The sequence below is a fragment of the Bombus fervidus genome, chromosome 8 (assembly GCF_041682495.2).
Source record: "Bombus fervidus isolate BK054 chromosome 8, iyBomFerv1, whole genome shotgun sequence".
NCBI classification, from domain to species: Eukaryota; Metazoa; Arthropoda; class Insecta; order Hymenoptera; family Apidae; genus Bombus; species Bombus fervidus.
In genome coordinates this window covers 14,405,255-14,422,061 of record NC_091524.1, presented here as the reverse complement: position 1 = coordinate 14,422,061, position 16,807 = coordinate 14,405,255, and the positions used below count along the sequence as shown (strand labels likewise).

The following is a 16,807-nucleotide window of genomic DNA, read 5'->3' as shown; positions in this document are numbered from 1 at the left end:
TATAATATAATAATATATTAATATATATAATAATAAATTAAATAAAATAATCAATATGTTTTATATTATATTGATAATTATTTATGATAATGTATATTAAAAAATATTATGTATATGCTGCATAACTTATCAAATTTGACTTTGACAAATAATACTCAGTACACTGTTTTAGTATATCTCTATAACAAATTAAAATTTCATCTTATGTATAATATTATTTCATATCTTATTAAAGGTATATGTCTTTCAATTTATGTATGTGTCTTCAATTTATTAGAAATGGACTGTCACATGCACCCAATCCTGATGCAACACCACCCTCATTAGCAGTAGCTAACTTTGTCCGTAACATATGACCACTCTGCTTATTAAGATATACATTATTTTCATCTGCTATTATAACACCAAATATTCCTAATTCAGAAACTAATTCTTGGGATTCTGTACTCATATTATTTTCAGGTCTGATCATATGACTCTTATGAATTGGAGGATGAATTTTGTCCATAAGAATCCAAGCTACTCTGTCTTGCTTATTCTTTACAGACTCTAAAAAATATTTTATATCCAATCCATATTTGTTATTGCAACCTCCTTCTCGTTGAGGTTTTAGTACAAAACAATGTGGATTTGTAATTCCCATTTCTATAGCGGCATCTCCATGTTTATCAAAATCTAATGCATAAAGTTCTATAAAAAACAACATAATATTTCAATTAATATCTCAATTTGATATATTACTAGTAAAATAATTCACTTACTAGTGAATATTTCTTTGACCTCTGCACATGTTTTTTTATTTTTTAAAAATCTACTAATTGCACCTGGCTTTGCAAGTGCTTGTTGAACTTTTTTAGTTCCTGCTAAATGATACTGTATGGTAGGACACTTAATTGCCAATGATCTTTCTATTAATAATCTTACATCCCATTCTTTCTGTGTATGATATTGTCCAGGTTCGTACCCACATCGATAGTACACTACAGATATAATATAATTGTCTACTATCAATTCTTTATTAAAACCCAATTTGGCAGTAGCTGCCAATTGTGTTAAATTTCTACGAATGACTCTAACATTTGGATTCTGTTTCTTAATTTCAAATTCGTGAAAGCGTTGATCACATATATTATATGTAACATCTTCAACAACAAATAAAATTACTGCTCTGTAAATAATTAAATATATGTTTAATTAAATTTTCTTAACCTGTAAGATACAGCAACTTTAACATTAAAAAAAAATTTATTTAGAAACATACTGTTCATTTCCATATATCTTCCATGCTTTAATCATACTTGAACATATTATTTCCAATGCATTATTTTCTGGAAGATTTTTTATTTCTTTGTAATATCCAAGCTCTCTTAATACAAATTTGTGTAATTCGGTTGAAGCAGGTCCTAACCAACCAAAGCCAGATGCAATTGTATTTATTTCAACTTGTTTCCAACAACAATATGGTATACATTTCTTATTTGTATCTTCTTGTGGACAAGATGTATCCAACATTAAGTCTGAACGCAATATACCAAGAGATATTTTTTGTGCTGATCCCCCTTCTCTGTTTATAATTTTACAGATTTCAAATAACTTTTTGGTAAAATTGTCAACTTTAATTGTTTCTTCTAAAGTTGCTTTTAAGAAATTGTAGTCCTGGGCAACTCTATGTATAAGTATATTTAATATTATTTGAATCGAACAAGCGTTCTCGAACTCTTTTCTAGGAAATGGAGATGGCATCAGAATAAACGGTGCAAATTGTAGGATGTTTTCATTAAAATTTTGTTTCGATCTCATACACATTCCATGCATAAGTGCCCAATCTTTTGCTTTTTCTATTAATTCTTCGAGCTCTTGTTTAGAAGAAGGTAAACTAAGTTCTGTGTCCATAGTTATCGCTTCCTTAACATAGATGTTTACATAAAACCTTTTAAACCACAGATTTTATGTAAATTTTGATAATTTAAAAAATTATCAAAATATATATATATAATTATATATAATTTTATATATAATTTTAAGAATACCTTGTTGCAAAAAGTCAAGAAAAAATTGCAGTAGCGTATTGCAATAATACGGCTACACTATCTTGATGATAAGTATACTTTTTAATTCTGTATAGATAATACATGGCGTCGTAATTTCTAAAGTAAACGAAACTACAAATAGTCACATCTCTCATTTTATTGAACTGCGTATTATATATAGATAATATTTCATATATATAATTTTAATACACTCTATCATTTTAATACTTTTATACAGCATTTATAAATATTAAGAATGTTGTAAAACTATTGATAAAAAATATTAAATAAACGTTAAAATAAATAAATATGAACATGATATTGTACTTTTATTATATATTATTATTATATATTACTAACTAATTATATATTAGTTTGAGATTATACAAATAAAAGATATTGAAGAATATTTGTTCGTTTTACGTAAGTAAATTTTTTACATTGCTGTTATTGCAAAAATATAGTTATGAAACATATACATATTTATAGGTTAGAGAAACATTCCAAAATCTCATTATCAAATATAATAACATTTACACTTATATTTTCATCCATATAAATAAAAAGAATATTTTACTTTATATTTTTAACCTCAAATTAGAATTTTTATTGGACTGAAAACGATCTGAACTACATAACAAACATAATATAAAATAGAAATAATTATATTTATTCATTAATCTAATTTGTAAAAGCAAAATACTTTTTTCAAAATTATATTAAAACTTAAATAACCTGTTCAATATTTGATATTTTAAAGATATATTATATAGATAAAAAATATCATTTTAATGAATATATGTATTCAGATAAAAAATTATTCTAATAATACAATCTATATATATAATCTGTGGTTAAATAAATTACTGTACTAATAAAAATGTTTCAATCTAAAAGTATAATTCATTAATTCAATAAATCTATTATTTGTTAGGTATCAATTTATCAATTACTATTTAGATATTTTATATATGTAATTACCTATTTCTAATTTACCATAATGTAATTTAGTTCCTTTTATAGTTGTTTATATAAATATATATGACAAACAAAATGACAAACATGTCATTCAAATAATCATCACTTAAATAACATGATAAAATGTATTCATATTGCTAGAAAATGTGTTTATTAATTATTTTTTTACTTTTAACTTTATTATGTAAATATATCATCAATAATTTAAAATGAAATTAAATAACTGTATTATAATAATGATTAATATTTTGCAATCTTTAAATATACATATTTTAAATATTAAATTAATATTAAATATTAAATGTATATACATATTACAAATATGAATATAAATATTTTTTATGTTTTTATTATTTTACGCATTGTTTATTTTAGTAATTATCAATTTTAATTTTAAACTTTATATCTTATCATCAAAGAACAGTTTCACAAATTAAATTATACAAATTTTGCGAAAATAATGCATATTAAACAATTTATAATTCCAGTTTATATTGTTTATTTTATTGCAATAAACTATGAATGGCCAAAGGCACAATACATATGTATATCAAACATATAGACATCAAATTTGTTATTGCTAAACTATAGATGTTTATGCATTTATGGAAAATTGCATATATAAAATGCACATAATTTGCAAAAATATATAAAATTTTCAAAGTATTACTGACATTGTTATATCTAATGTATGAAACAAATCTATGTTCAAGTTGTTGCTTTTTGCGGCTTATGCAAATTTAGATGTGCATAAGCACTTATAGTTTAGTTATCACTAAAGGTGTGTATCATACTGTGTTCATGTAAGACTAATTATGTATAGTTCATTATCAATTATAAAATAGATATTGCATAATTTCTTAATAAAATAATTTAAGATTTGAATAGTGCTAATTAAAATATTTTGAAGTTTACTTTTTAGTAATTTACTGTTCTATGTTTATAAAGCATCCTTTGGTTTTATTATATTCTATTAAATTATTTAGTTCTTCTTATATTATTCAATTATTAATGTAATAGAATAATTAATATAAAATAGGTATCAAGATAATTAACTTAATATTCTAATATACATTATCGTCTATATATATATATATATACGTCTTAAAAGATGAAAACTTTTATAAAATGCTTGTCTATTAAAATACAATAGTTAGATTCATAAACAAGGTGTTTCAGAGTTTGATCTTGAGTCCCAGAATCAAACCTTGTAAATGCATTCTGCAGGTACAATTAAATAAAAAATGTTATATATAAATTTATTATTTAAAGCTTCATTAAAAAATTATAATATAAAAGTATGAAATACAACAGAAATAACAACAGATTTACAATTACTATGCTATAAGACAAAATTAGGTTTACAAAGATAGTCATTAACTGTTACTGTCCATTTTAAAATCTATACTATGGTTACCGATACAAAATTTATAACAATAAAACACTGTATTTATTACCTTATGATGCTTATTTTGAATTCATTTCATTTCACTGAATTAATTTAATACTTCTTTGATGTACCTCTCTTTTTTAAAGTTAGTCTATACATAATAGTCCAATGGCATAAAATTAAGGGCAGTATTGAAACTTAAAGTATTGCTATTTCTTTATTATAAATTTTAAATAAAACTTTACATATATTATATTTACTACCCCTAATACTTATAAATCCTTATAACTTTAAAACAATTCCATATCATGAATGAAATCTAATAATTCTAGTACACTTACAGTTAGTTGATGTTTTTATATTGCTAGGCTCATATAGCTGTTGTTCAATAAGACCTTGCGCTAAAGCTTCCAAATTATATTCTTCTGAAGTAGCCAATGCTTTTACATTATATGCCTGTAAACAGACAGAATTTTTAATTTAAATGTATAGTTTTTGGTTATATAAATTTTATAAAAATTACTTTCTAATTAATTTCTACTTTCTTTCTCCTTCTTCCTAGTTAATTTTTTACTTGTTAATTTAATACAAATATAAAATAAGTAAAATACCTTTTCTGAGAAAATTAAATTTTATTTCTTTCATTCTCAGATTTTATCTTACTATGATAATTGAAATATTCTATATCTCTATAATTATAATTACTTACAGTACTTATTTCATCATTGGTAGAAACAGCTGTCCTTTTCTTGGTCCTTTTTTTCATTTGAACAGAAGAATAATTATTTGCATCTTTATTCGTGAGTAATTTCAAATTAGATTTATCTTTTTGAAACTGAACTTTAGTAGTATGTAACAAGTTATTATGATGTAATTGTAAACTGAATTTTGTCATAAATACACGTGTTGTTAACGCATGGTTGTATGATGTAAAAACAGTATTTATTTTTCTAGAAATATTAAAATTAATATTGCTCCTGCACGTTAATATAACAAATCTCTGTATCGTGTAATTCATTTTATTAAATATTATGTATAAAAATTCTGTTTTCTATTTGGTTAACAAACATAAAATAAGAAATATTTCATTAAATTTTTTCTATATTTTAGTCAAATACGTATGTTTTATTTTTAATGAGAGAATCAGTAATATTACGAGTAATATTTATGAGCTTGCAACACACAACGTAATGTATGTTTATATACACATATATAACTTTATATTATGATTGCTGGTATATCCTATATATATATATATATGTCGTTCATTTCTCGTATCCTCGTACCTACAGTCGTATACGATCCTGTTCGTACGTACTGTACCGATGAATAGCAGAAAAAAATGTGTATACAGCTCGGATCGGTGACAGAGCAAATATAGATAAAATTTTTTCCTATTCTTTTACATAATGTAACTATGTTTGAGAAAAACGCAATTTGAAAAAAGGAGCGCACGGTTTTGTTTTGCTACTTCGAAGGAGGTTGGTTCAAATCTCAGTAGAGACCATTTTCTTACAATGTATATATTTATAAACGAAATATGTGCAATGTACGACGTGCGAACGAAAAAGAAAAATATTTAAACACTAAAAGGATTTTTTAAATCTTATTTTATGTTTTCAATTCGTGATCTATATCGACATGAGAATGCGCCTTTTTTTTTAAGGTGCGTATCTAAACAGAACATATGATCCTCGATGGTAATCGTAACGTAGTAAAAAGCTACCAAAATGTCAAGAAGGCATTATCATGTATTTTCGATCCAGTATCTTACGGTCTAAACTAAAAATTGTACCTTATTAAAAACACTTCTTAAGAAAGCATGGAACTAGCTCGAAATCTTGTTACTTGCAAATTAAAATGCTATCTTCTCAAAGCGCCGAAAAAATATTGTTTGCATCATGTAAGACATATCAGGTAATATAAACTTCATAACAAATTAAATATGTATATTAATTGAATAAAGTAAATTATTTATTTATTTTTCTATTTCAAGACACATATGAGAATGAAGCCTTTTAATTAAATTAATAATTACATTATCTTCAATGTTATACATTTTTAACAATGTCTTTTTTAATTTAAAGTCTTAACTATATAAAAAGAGCATGATATATGAAATGTATTAAAACATTCTAGCAAATAGTTAATAATAGAATGAGATATCAATGAATATGTATTTTTTCTAAATACATAGTGTTCAAAAATAAGAAATATAAATTTTAGATTACTATATACTTTAATAAGAAGTTGATTATTAGACTGTGGGACAGTTATATGGAAACAAATATGGAATAATATTTAAAATACAATATTTGGCATAATACTCGATAAACATAAATCTTTATTTATGTTCTATTTCTTTAGTTGTGCTCATAAAAATATATATTTGCATAAAAATCTGTAATCTGAACCAAATACTATAATAACCTTCTTTTACAGATTAGCAGAAGTGGGAAAATTAGAAACACCAAAATTACAAGGAAAGTATGAAACTGGTCAATTAATTCTGCATAGAGTATTTGGTTACCGAGGTGTAATATTGTTTCCTTGGACAGCAAGAGTTTATGACAGAGATATTCCAAATAAAAGAGAAGGGTAAAGTAATCTTATAATTGCAAAATAAATAATTAATAAATTACTTAAAAATTCCATTTGTTTTTAGAAATACAAATAATCACTATAATAGTGTGGGAAAAGAAGTAAAAGGTAGAACTCATACCTTTTATCAGGTACTAATTGACCAAAGAGATTATCCTTTTATAGTAAGTATGAAAGGATGAGTAAAATATCACAGGGATATTTTAGTCTAGACAACTATGTTTGAGTCACGTTTTGCTACATGAAAGGAAACCTAAAACTTTTATAAATCTGGTAATTTTGTGACTTTTATATTAATAACATATGTATATACATATAAATTGAGTTGTTTATATGTATATAAAAAATTCATAATGAAAAAAGTTAAAGGCAATTTATTTCCATAGAATTAAAATTTTATTTTATGTGCATATATAATATTTTTAGTAAGCTTTGTGATTTCTTTAAAAAGTCTTTATTCAATTTCATCATATACAGTAGAAGTTTGTATCGATTGTTAGAAATGTTACAAACATTCCAAATCAATATTTTAGGAATATATTCTTATGATAGTAAAAAAGAAAAATGTGAAAAACTCCAGAAATGAAATTTGTTAATCTTCTAGAGCAAAATATTCCCTTAAATATATAGAGAAAAAAAATTAACATTATAAATCAATCTTATATGTTTATATGTAGCGTGCTCAGACAGAAGCTGTAACATTTTTGAGTAATCATGAAAGTAGTCATAGCTTATATACAGTCCCAGGATTAGATTATGTTGCTCATGAAGATGTTTTGCCTTATACTACAAATGAAAAAACTGCATTGCAACATGAACTATTTGACAAGTTCCTAGCATATAATTCAAATCGGGATCCATGCTTTGTTGCACAAGAAACCCTAAGAGCATGGCAGAAAAAGAATCATCCATGGTTGGAGTTATCAGATGTACATAAAGAAACTACTGAAAATGTTCGTGTTACTGTAATTCCGTTTTATATGGGTTATAGAGGAAATCAAGCTACAGCTGCACACTGGGTAATTATTAAAACATACTTGTTACAAATTGCAAGTTAGTATAACTTCAAATAAATAATTCCATCCTAATTAAATAAAATAGTGGCGCTACTGTATTCGATTGGAAAATTTGGGTGATATGAGTGTGCAATTACGTGAAAGACATTGGAGAATATTTAGTCTTTCTGGCACATTGGAAACTGTACGAGGACGAGGTGTTGTTGGTCAGGAACCTGTCTTATCAAAAATTTTACCTGCTTTTCAATATAGTAGTCATGTGAGTTTGCAAGCTGCAAGTGGTCATATGTGGTATGTATTATTATTTTATGTTCAATATATTTCAGTAAAAGTTATTTTGTATATATTAATTCAATAATTAAAGAAATTACAATATTCGTTTATACTTTAATAAAATTATAGTGTTCAATAATATTTGAATTACATGTATCCTTAGCTTTTAATGTAGATTTAACAAAATACAAATTTTTTTGAACTTACATAAGATACCTTACAATAAATGATGCAACTGGAAATAGAAAATTCAAAGGTGAATTCTCAAAAGTATGAAAAATATTAATAAATAAAAGTGTGAAATAAAATTATATAATTAAAGGAATCGAATGTTTTTTGGTTATGCGTGCATCTAACCGAGTTTTAACTATGTAGAGTTCTTAAAGAGCAAAGATTTTTTCATTACTAATGTTTTTCAATGTTGAGAAAGTAATTGTTGTTTTCATTATCTTTTCCTACTATAGGTTTGATGAGAATTCTATATAATAAGAACTTGAATGCAAATATAATCAAAGAATCTTCAAATGTAATATCCTAGTCTTGTGCTGAAAAATTTGTTCTATATTTTCGAACTTTTTCTTTTATGTAAAATTACTGCTTTTTCAATTGCATCATCGGTTGGATGACACAGTCTAAAAATGTTTTAATATTATTGATTGTAATGTGTATAAAGGTAAGTGTTACAGCATAGTAAATATATCATATTATATTGTATTTTAGGGGTACATTCAGAATGGAAAGGGAAGATGGATATGCATTTGATTGTAGGATTCCACCATTTTCTTTGGAATCTAAAATAGAGAAACCACCTACAGATATGAATATCAATTCTTAAACAAACTATGTAATGCCGTGTGGAAAGTGATGGAAAATAAATAACACTAAAAATTGATGAACAATATAAACTTGCTAATACATGTGATCTTTACTTATATAATAATACTTATATCGATTGTAATATTTGATTATAAATATTATGAGTAGAATTTAAGCCGTGTAGTTTTTGGTATATAGTAAATTTATAACAAATATTTTATCATGTTATTTTAAATATAATAAGATCTGTTACAAATAGATATATGAATAAAATATAATTGTATAAATATAGTTGTTCTTTATCTCGTAATTAAATTAAGAATAAATAAATATGTTATCTCTTGAAATAATTAAAAGCCACCAATAAGATTGATAATTTCGTGTAGTGAACTTAAATACTGAATATATATATTTTATAAAATGTATATGCAAATGTTATTATATAAAAAATTCTCGAATTTTTAAATGTTAATTGATAATGTTTTCAAAAATTAAATATAATCCTAGATACTTTATTATTCTATTTTATTATATGTTTTATTGTATATTTTATTATTAAATTATTATTTTATGAACAGAGAAATTTAAACATATCTTGAAAAATATTGCCAAAAGTCTTCTCCTACTAACGTTAATGTTTGTTTTTTAATTCGTTTACGATATGATGTTTTGAGTTGAATTCCAGACATATTTTTGTTTAAATATCTTCATTCCAACTATGAGGAACAGCGAGTAATTATATAATATAAGAGTTAACAACCACCAAAACCCGTTAGTTATACAATTACTTGACACAACGGATCAGATCCGCAGACTAAAAAGACAATACCCTTTAGATTGAAGCATTAGATTCAACTGGAATCAAACATACTATAAACTCTTATAATCCGAGTTACAGAACCGCGAAAAATAATTTACTTATAATTCTCTATGAGAGTTGATTGTAAATAGTCTATAAGAAAAAAAAAAATCTTCATTTGCTTTAAAGAAAAAATACAAATCAATAAGAAATATAGATAAGATTATCTTTCTATAATTTTATCAAATGAATTAAATGCATGTACGGTCACTCAAAAAAGTGTTCGTTCATCCTTTAAAACAGAATACGTTTTCTAAAATAGAGCCAAACGACTTGAGCTTTTTTGTAAAGTTAAGAAGAAAGGATTAGTTTACTAGGTGATATGTAAGCCGATTTTGGGAAAATTGCAATTGGTTGAAATTACGAAGAAAATTATAAAAGTCGCATTTTACAATTATTTTATCTGAGTTTGTAATGAAAATTTGAAAAATACGTTTTGTAGATTTATGTCAGCTATGTATGTATATGGTGAAAATTTAATCAAAATCAATTGAGGTAGAAACAAGCGACAGGCATCGAAAGATATAAGAATCTTTAAGTTTATTACATTTACAGGCCGAATATCGTAAAAAACTGCGATTTTCATCGTTTTTAACTATTTGTAGTCTATAGCAACGTTTAGTCTATAGTAACTGATTTCAATGAAATTTTACACAAACTTTTTGAGATTAAATACACATATATAACTGACAAATCTACAAAACATATTTTTCAAAGGCTTAGATACAAAAATTGTAAAAGGCGATCTTTATTATTTTCTCCGCAATTTCAATAAATAATAATTTTCTCAAAATTTTTTTACACATCATCTAGTAAACTAATGCTTCTAACTTCTCAAAACAGACTCGAGTCATTTGGAACAATACTAAAGAAGATATTCTATTTTAAAGAGTGTACGGAAGCTTTTATAACTGATTGTATGTAACAAAAATTATATCAGGGGTGAGTTCATAGCTGGGTGATGAATGGATGATGAATAAGTAATTAGAGTGATGTAGTTATCGCTTAATATCAGAGATCTACTCATTTCTAGTGCTACATATTCGTGACTTTTAAACTTCGCATAATATTCATTGGAAACTTTTGAATCCATTCCAGTTACACCAACATAAGAACTTGTCTTTAATATAGTAGAATGAATTTAGCTTCGATGATTGTATCTAAAAACTAGAGACATTCTGTATAAATCGAGAGCGAAATTGACTGATTATATACGCAAATAGAAAACTTTATACCACTCAAATATTCATTAAGCCAGCCTATTAGGAGGAGAAAATGACTCAGAACTTTAGACTATTTATTACCGTACCAAATTAACAAATCTACCCTCTTAATATAATTTCTTGGTATCTTATCCTCGACAATTCACGCAAATTTTTCTTTCTCGCCGCGCATATGCATTCTTTTCCCGGAAGAACGATGCAATACTTCTATTTCCATCTACTCAAGAAAACGAGACCCGATCGGCGAGGTGAGACTCACCCCTCATTGGACCAGCAGGATCAAGGAAGAGAACCTAGGGCTTGAGAAGGTGCAGAAGTCGAAAATCGAAAACGAGAACGAATTTTGTCAGATTATTTCTGTCGACTTTCTAGAGATAGTCTTGTTGTATTCTTGATGAACCAGTTTCTAAAGCAAAGTACAAGCTTTGAATAAAGTTTAGATTTATTAAAGTGCGCACTTATAAAAGTCTTTTCAATTACCGCGCACTCCAAGGGACAGAGTGGTTCAGCATTCCACGGGCACCAACCCACTCATCTTTTCCCTAAAACCACGTACCTTAACGTAACAGCAGTTACAGCAAGAAGAATTCATACATCACGATGGTTGCCTGTAAGTTACGTTTTTATTTACATTCATATATTTAGTTTTCATTCTTCTTTTCAATACAATATTCGTGCAATACGATTATAGAAGAATTGAAGTTTTTATCGTAGTAAATATTAAATTCTGTTAAATTCTCTGTTTAGCCACTCCCCGCCCTTATTAACTCTTATTGTATTGATACTTGCTGTTAATAAAATATTTACTTTCTAAAAAAATTAATTAGCTCCAATTAGTTCACGGCAACGCCTTAATTATTCTACGAAACAATTAGTTATATATATTTTTATTTAAATAAATAGTTAAGTTCTTTGGAATGTTTGGTATTTCAGAATTTCAGCTAAACTAAAAACATATGTATGTATTTACATAGAAATGTCTTCGCACAGATATTTCCTGTTAATTTAAGAATACTGCGTATTATATTTTATTTAAAAAAGGAGTAATGTTACAATCATTTGGAAAATATTGAATATTATGAATTATGACTGATTCGAATTTTTATGAATTGTTAATATTTATTAGTATTATGGTAATATTAGTTTTACAACTAAGTCTAATATACATTTCTTTAGATATACTGTTTAACATATATATATTTTTTTTTATTTTAATAAACTGTAGTTTAGTCTAGATTAAAATTATATTAATTTAAATGTATTTTAACAAGATTTAATGGAAAGTATTGCTCATGAACAATTATGATCATAAGCATAATAGATTGGTGTATTTATTCTTGGTCTTACATACTTAAACTCCCACTCATTTCCATAGTTCTTTTAAAGTACTTGAATCTGAAATCTTACAGTTGTCTATATTTTTACTTTAAATATATGTATAGATCTTATCTTATATCTAAACTAAATCTTAAACATATATGTCTTTATTTCTCTTAACCTATATGCAACATCACATATACGTCAGGTCCTATGTTCTCCTTTTCCTTTTTCTAAAACTCTTAACCAAATTATCACTGTTTCATTTATCATGTCTTCTACTATGTCTTTCTTTCTTAATATGCTTGTTCTATAGCAGTCTTTTAATAGATGTTTGTTAAGGTATCAAGGTTTATTAATTTCTACATTACTTAGAAATACATTTTCTTTTTTCCTTGTTCAACCAGTGTTGATATATCTGTACTTTCTATTACATTTGGATTTCTAAATTTTATTATATTGTACTTGGTCTTGCAATTCTTTATCTCTTTCTGTTAAAATTTTAATTATATCTACTTCCTGCTGTCTTAGATTTTTTACATCTAACTGGTTGCAACCATTTCTTCATAAGTATTCTTCTCTTTCTCTGCTATCCTTTGTCCTTTCAATTTTCCTTTCTTTTTCTTCTAAGTATTTTTTAACCAACATGCTTGCACTTTTATCTTTTTTTATCTTTTCCAGTTTAATATAGTTTCTGTCTTGTCATTCTATTAAAAAACCTGGTATTGTCTATTAGTTGGCCTCTATTTTGCTATTTTAGTCCATTCTATCCATTTTCCACACACCCTTAGTTTCTGATATCCTAGCTTAGCTCCTCTGTCTTTTTTTCTCTATATCCTTGCAGATTCTAGTATTTTATATTTATGCTTCAATATTTTGTTTATCCCCCCAGCTTCACATGCCAGCTATTATTACTTATTATCTTTGAACACTTACTACTCTTGCTTACATTACCATATATAGTCATCATTTATAATCTCTTTAAAGAAACTTTCCATTTGTTGCTTTATTCTTTCCTTATTTAGAGTTAATCCTCTAATTATCATATTATCTTTCTTGTCTCTTCTGTTTTGTAATTCAATCGTTCTTCTCATTCTTTCCACTTCTGCATTCAGCTGGCTTTTTGAACTTCCTTTAACTTCCCTTAGCACCTTTCCTTCCACTTCTCCTATGTTCTGTTCAATGATTTTATTATTATTGTGACCTTCTCTCTCCTTAATTTGAGTCATCTTATCTTCAAGGTGTTTAATTCTATCTAACATCTCTTTCTTCTTATCCTCCTACTAAATTTCTTTCTCTGTCATCTATTTTACATTTTTCTTGCTCCATTGAAAAATTGTTTTGCCTTACTTCACCACTCAGGCCTTGAACTTTTTCAACAAAACCTGCTAGGGATCCTAATATTGCTGCAATGTCTCTGTTTTGATTTTTATTTCTTACAATTCCTTTGTTATTTTTATCTTCTGTGCTCTCCATTTCCTTCTCTACTATCTCCTTTCCTCCATTTTGTCTATGTACATTGTTTCACCGATCCTCCACTTCTTTTGCAATTCTATTCAAGAAATCCTTTACTGTGCCATTTTTCTTGCCAGTTTTCACTGCTGTATCATTTTTTATAGAATGTCCACATTAAGCACATATAGTATTTTAGTATAAAATAAATAAATAACTTAACTTTCTTGACTTATAAACGATTCTAATTAATTAATTTTTCTTTTAATTTAATTATTTCCATCCTTATATTCTATTGCATATGATATTGTGCATATTATTACAATAATGTTATATTGATGACATTTAGATAAACATTATATTATATTATTAAGTTTTAAATTCCATATAGATACATAAAATTTTAATAAATTTCTAAGAAACAATAATGTCCATCTGTAATTCATAAAATAATCATGCATGTATCATATAAAATGTTATAAATATTAAAGTTTTCATATAATATTTTTGAAGAAAGAGATTGAATGTTATTTTATTTTTAAGTAGCAGGTCTTTTGACGACAGAAGTTCTGGATCAACTACGTGCAAAATTCTATGAAGATAATCGCAATACTTTGGCACAAAATGTGTGTACAAGAACCAATCCCTTGGAAGCTTGCATTTCGCGAAAGGTTTTGCAAGAAACGCAGCATGTGTTTAGTCACAAGGTTGCAATGGAAGGAAAACCTATAACTAATCAAAAAAATTCTGGCAGATGTTGGATATTTTCCACTTTAAATGTTATGAGGAGTGCCTTTATGAAGCAATATAATTTGGATGAGTTTGAATTCAGCCAAGCTTATTTGTTCTTCTGGGATAAGGTTAATATTATATACAAATAATATCTCACGGTATATATGACTTCTATTTTGTATTTATTAAATAATATATTTTCCACTATACAGATCGAAAGGTGCAATTATTTCTTACATAATATTGTAAAAACTGCTAAACGAAATGAACCTGTAGAAGGTCGGTTAGTGTCATTCTTACTACATGATCCTATTTGTGATGGCGGACAATGGGATATGGTCGTTAATCTTATAAATAGACACGGTCTTGTTCCTAAAATTTGTTTCCCAGAATCATACAATTGCGAATCTAGTTCGCGCATGAATACTCTTTTGAAGAGTAAACTTAGAGAATATTCCAAAGTTTTAAGAGATTTAATATCTAATGGAGCAACAGACGAACAATTAGAAGCTCAGATTCTAGAACAAATGGTTGTAATCTATCGAATAATTGGTATTTGTTTAGGCATACCTTCAAAAACAATCACCTGGGAATATTATGACAAGTCAAAGAATTATAATTGTATTGGGCCTATTACACCAGTAGAATTTTATGAGAAATATGTGAAACCCTACTACAATGTAGATGATAAAGTATGTTTAGTAACAGATCCTAGGCCATCTAATCCATATGGAAAGCTTTATACCATAGACTGTTTAGGAAATGTTTTGGGAGGAAGACCTACACTCTATAATAATCAACCACCTGAATTATTAATGAAATTATGCGCAGAAAGTATAAAACAAAATGAACCTGTATGGTTTGGATGCGATGTGAACAAACGATTAATAGCTAAACAAGGAATACAGGATTTGAGAGCGTATGATTTTGAATTAATGTTTGGAACTGATATCCAAGTTAATCTTACAAAAGCTGACAGATTACTTTATGGAGATTCTATGATGGTTCATGCAATGACACTTACAGCTGTTTCAATCGATGTAAGTTAGTAGCGATTTTTTGAAAATTAAAGAAAAATGTGTAAAGAATTTTTTTCTCATACTGCAGTCCTCTTTCAAGATTACATATTAAAAATTTCTTAGTATCATTAAAAGCAAGAGAGATATGCACGTGTTTGTATTTATATTATGAATTGTATAATATAAATTGTTATAATTCTTTGCTTTTTCAGAATAACGGTAAGATTAAACAGTTCCGAGTAGAGAATTCTTGGGGAGACGATCAAGGACAAAAAGGATATCTATTACTAACAGCCGACTGGTTTTCCGAATTTGTTTTTGAAGCAGTTATTGATAAAAAATTGGTACCTGCAGATGTTTTAGATGTATTTAAACAAGAACCCATTACCTTACCTGCATGGGATCCTATGGGTACACTTGCTCACTGATAATAATGTAAGCTAAAAACTATTTCAAGATAGAATATTTTAGTTAACAAAAATGTATATATAACATAAAAAATTAAACATCAAATACAGTTTTGAACGCATTGGTACAGCAAAGTACAATAAATTAAGACTTTAACACTTTTATAGTTCATTAACAACAATTAAGGAATAATTCTAGAAAGTTGAATTATGATATTTCAATTATTTAATGCCTATTCAGGTTTAAAATAATATATATTGCTATAATTAATAAAATATTAAGATTGTATATTTAACATAGTTCCTAAAATTTAAGATAATCACATGTATAATTTTGTTTCTAATTTATAGTTTGTGTTTACTTAAGAATAATTGCTTTTGTTTCGTTCTTTTTTTTTTTATTATATTTTAAATGTCACTTAAGTATATAAGTTATATGTAATTTAACTATATGAAGAAACCAAAAGAAGTTAGAAATTAAAAGATGTAGTATTATATATGTTCTAAATATGCGTACTTCATAAAGTTTATTTTGCTAATTGCTTCACTAAGTTTATTTAAAAAGCTTCGAAAATATAGTATTTGAATTCTCATTTACATATTATACCTCTATTTTAAATGTTTATAAATTGAAAAGAAACTTAATAATTGTATGAAGATTAATAAAAATGTTGCAAAAATTTATATGTTTAGT

General features: G+C 26.1%; 3 protein-coding genes across 7 annotated transcripts; 2 read left to right on the top strand and 1 right to left on the bottom strand.

The window, feature by feature from the left end:
- Positions 1-47: 47 nt before the first annotated feature.
- LOC139990098 (glutathione synthetase) lies at positions 48-5,630 on the bottom strand. Of its 3 annotated transcripts, XM_072009017.1 has the most exons (5): positions 5,108-5,630; positions 4,740-4,854; positions 1,262-1,901; positions 762-1,168; positions 48-690 (listed from the first exon to the last, which is right to left on the bottom strand). In XM_072009017.1, exons 1-5 carry the CDS (start codon positions 5,414-5,416, stop codon positions 266-268), a joined length of 1,896 nt encoding a protein of 631 aa, XP_071865118.1. In that variant the 5' UTR covers positions 5,417-5,630; the 3' UTR covers positions 48-265. The 3 variants fall into 3 exon arrangements, with proteins under 3 accessions (XP_071865118.1, XP_071865119.1, XP_071865120.1); XM_072009018.1 differs by lacking the exons at positions 4,740-4,854; positions 5,108-5,630 and adding an exon at positions 3,012-3,118; XM_072009019.1 differs by lacking the exons at positions 4,740-4,854; positions 5,108-5,630 and adding an exon at positions 2,031-2,282.
- Poldip2 (DNA polymerase delta interacting protein 2) lies at positions 5,077-9,391 on the top strand. 2 transcript variants are annotated; one of them, XM_072009056.1, is made up of 7 exons: positions 5,077-5,198; positions 6,065-6,315; positions 6,841-6,996; positions 7,064-7,163; positions 7,677-8,018; positions 8,101-8,306; positions 9,009-9,391. In XM_072009056.1, the coding sequence occupies exons 2-7, from the start codon at positions 6,221-6,223 to the stop codon at positions 9,121-9,123; spliced, it is 1,014 nt and encodes a 337-aa protein (XP_071865157.1). In that variant the 5' UTR covers positions 5,077-5,198; positions 6,065-6,220; the 3' UTR covers positions 9,124-9,391. The 2 variants fall into 2 exon arrangements, with proteins under 2 accessions (XP_071865157.1, XP_071865159.1); XM_072009058.1 differs by lacking the exon at positions 5,077-5,198 and adding an exon at positions 5,712-5,879.
- A 2,248-nt stretch (positions 9,392-11,639) lies between these two features.
- LOC139990109 (bleomycin hydrolase) lies at positions 11,640-16,791 on the top strand. 2 transcript variants are annotated; one of them, XM_072009051.1, is made up of 4 exons: positions 11,640-11,796; positions 14,499-14,815; positions 14,900-15,727; positions 15,919-16,791. In XM_072009051.1, exons 1-4 carry the CDS (start codon positions 11,787-11,789, stop codon positions 16,132-16,134), a joined length of 1,371 nt encoding a protein of 456 aa, XP_071865152.1. In that variant the 5' UTR covers positions 11,640-11,786; the 3' UTR covers positions 16,135-16,791. The 2 variants fall into 2 exon arrangements, with proteins under 2 accessions (XP_071865152.1, XP_071865153.1); XM_072009052.1 differs by having other exon boundaries at positions 11,673-11,796; positions 14,502-14,815.
- The last annotated feature ends 16 nt before the right edge of the window (positions 16,792-16,807 follow it).

What these genes read in the sequence shown, in the direction of transcription:
- LOC139990098 (XM_072009017.1), bottom strand. Translation starts at nt 5,416, where the DNA reads ATGAATTACACGATACAGAGATTTGTTATATTAACGTGCAGGAGCAAT. An exon ending in CCAATGATGAAATAAGTACT is followed by an intron (nt 4,855 to 5,107) that starts GTAAGTAATTAT and finishes GTCTGTTTACAG; the next exon opens with GCATATAATGTAAAAGCATT. An exon ending in AAGATATATGGAAATGAACA is followed by an intron (nt 1,169 to 1,261) that starts GTATGTTTCTAA and finishes AATTATTTACAG; the next exon opens with AGCAGTAATTTTATTTGTTG.
- Poldip2 (XM_072009056.1), top strand. Translation starts at nt 6,221, where the DNA reads ATGGAACTAGCTCGAAATCTTGTTACTTGCAAATTAAAATGCTATCTT. An exon ending in AAAGAGATTATCCTTTTATA is followed by an intron (nt 7,164 to 7,676) that starts GTAAGTATGAAA and finishes GTTTATATGTAG; the next exon opens with CGTGCTCAGACAGAAGCTGT. An exon ending in AAGCTACAGCTGCACACTGG is followed by an intron (nt 8,019 to 8,100) that starts GTAATTATTAAA and finishes TAAATAAAATAG; the next exon opens with TGGCGCTACTGTATTCGATT.
- LOC139990109 (XM_072009051.1), top strand. An exon ending in ATTTGTTCTTCTGGGATAAG is followed by an intron (nt 14,816 to 14,899) that starts GTTAATATTATA and finishes TCCACTATACAG; the next exon opens with ATCGAAAGGTGCAATTATTT. An exon ending in TTACAGCTGTTTCAATCGAT is followed by an intron (nt 15,728 to 15,918) that starts GTAAGTTAGTAG and finishes TTGCTTTTTCAG; the next exon opens with AATAACGGTAAGATTAAACA.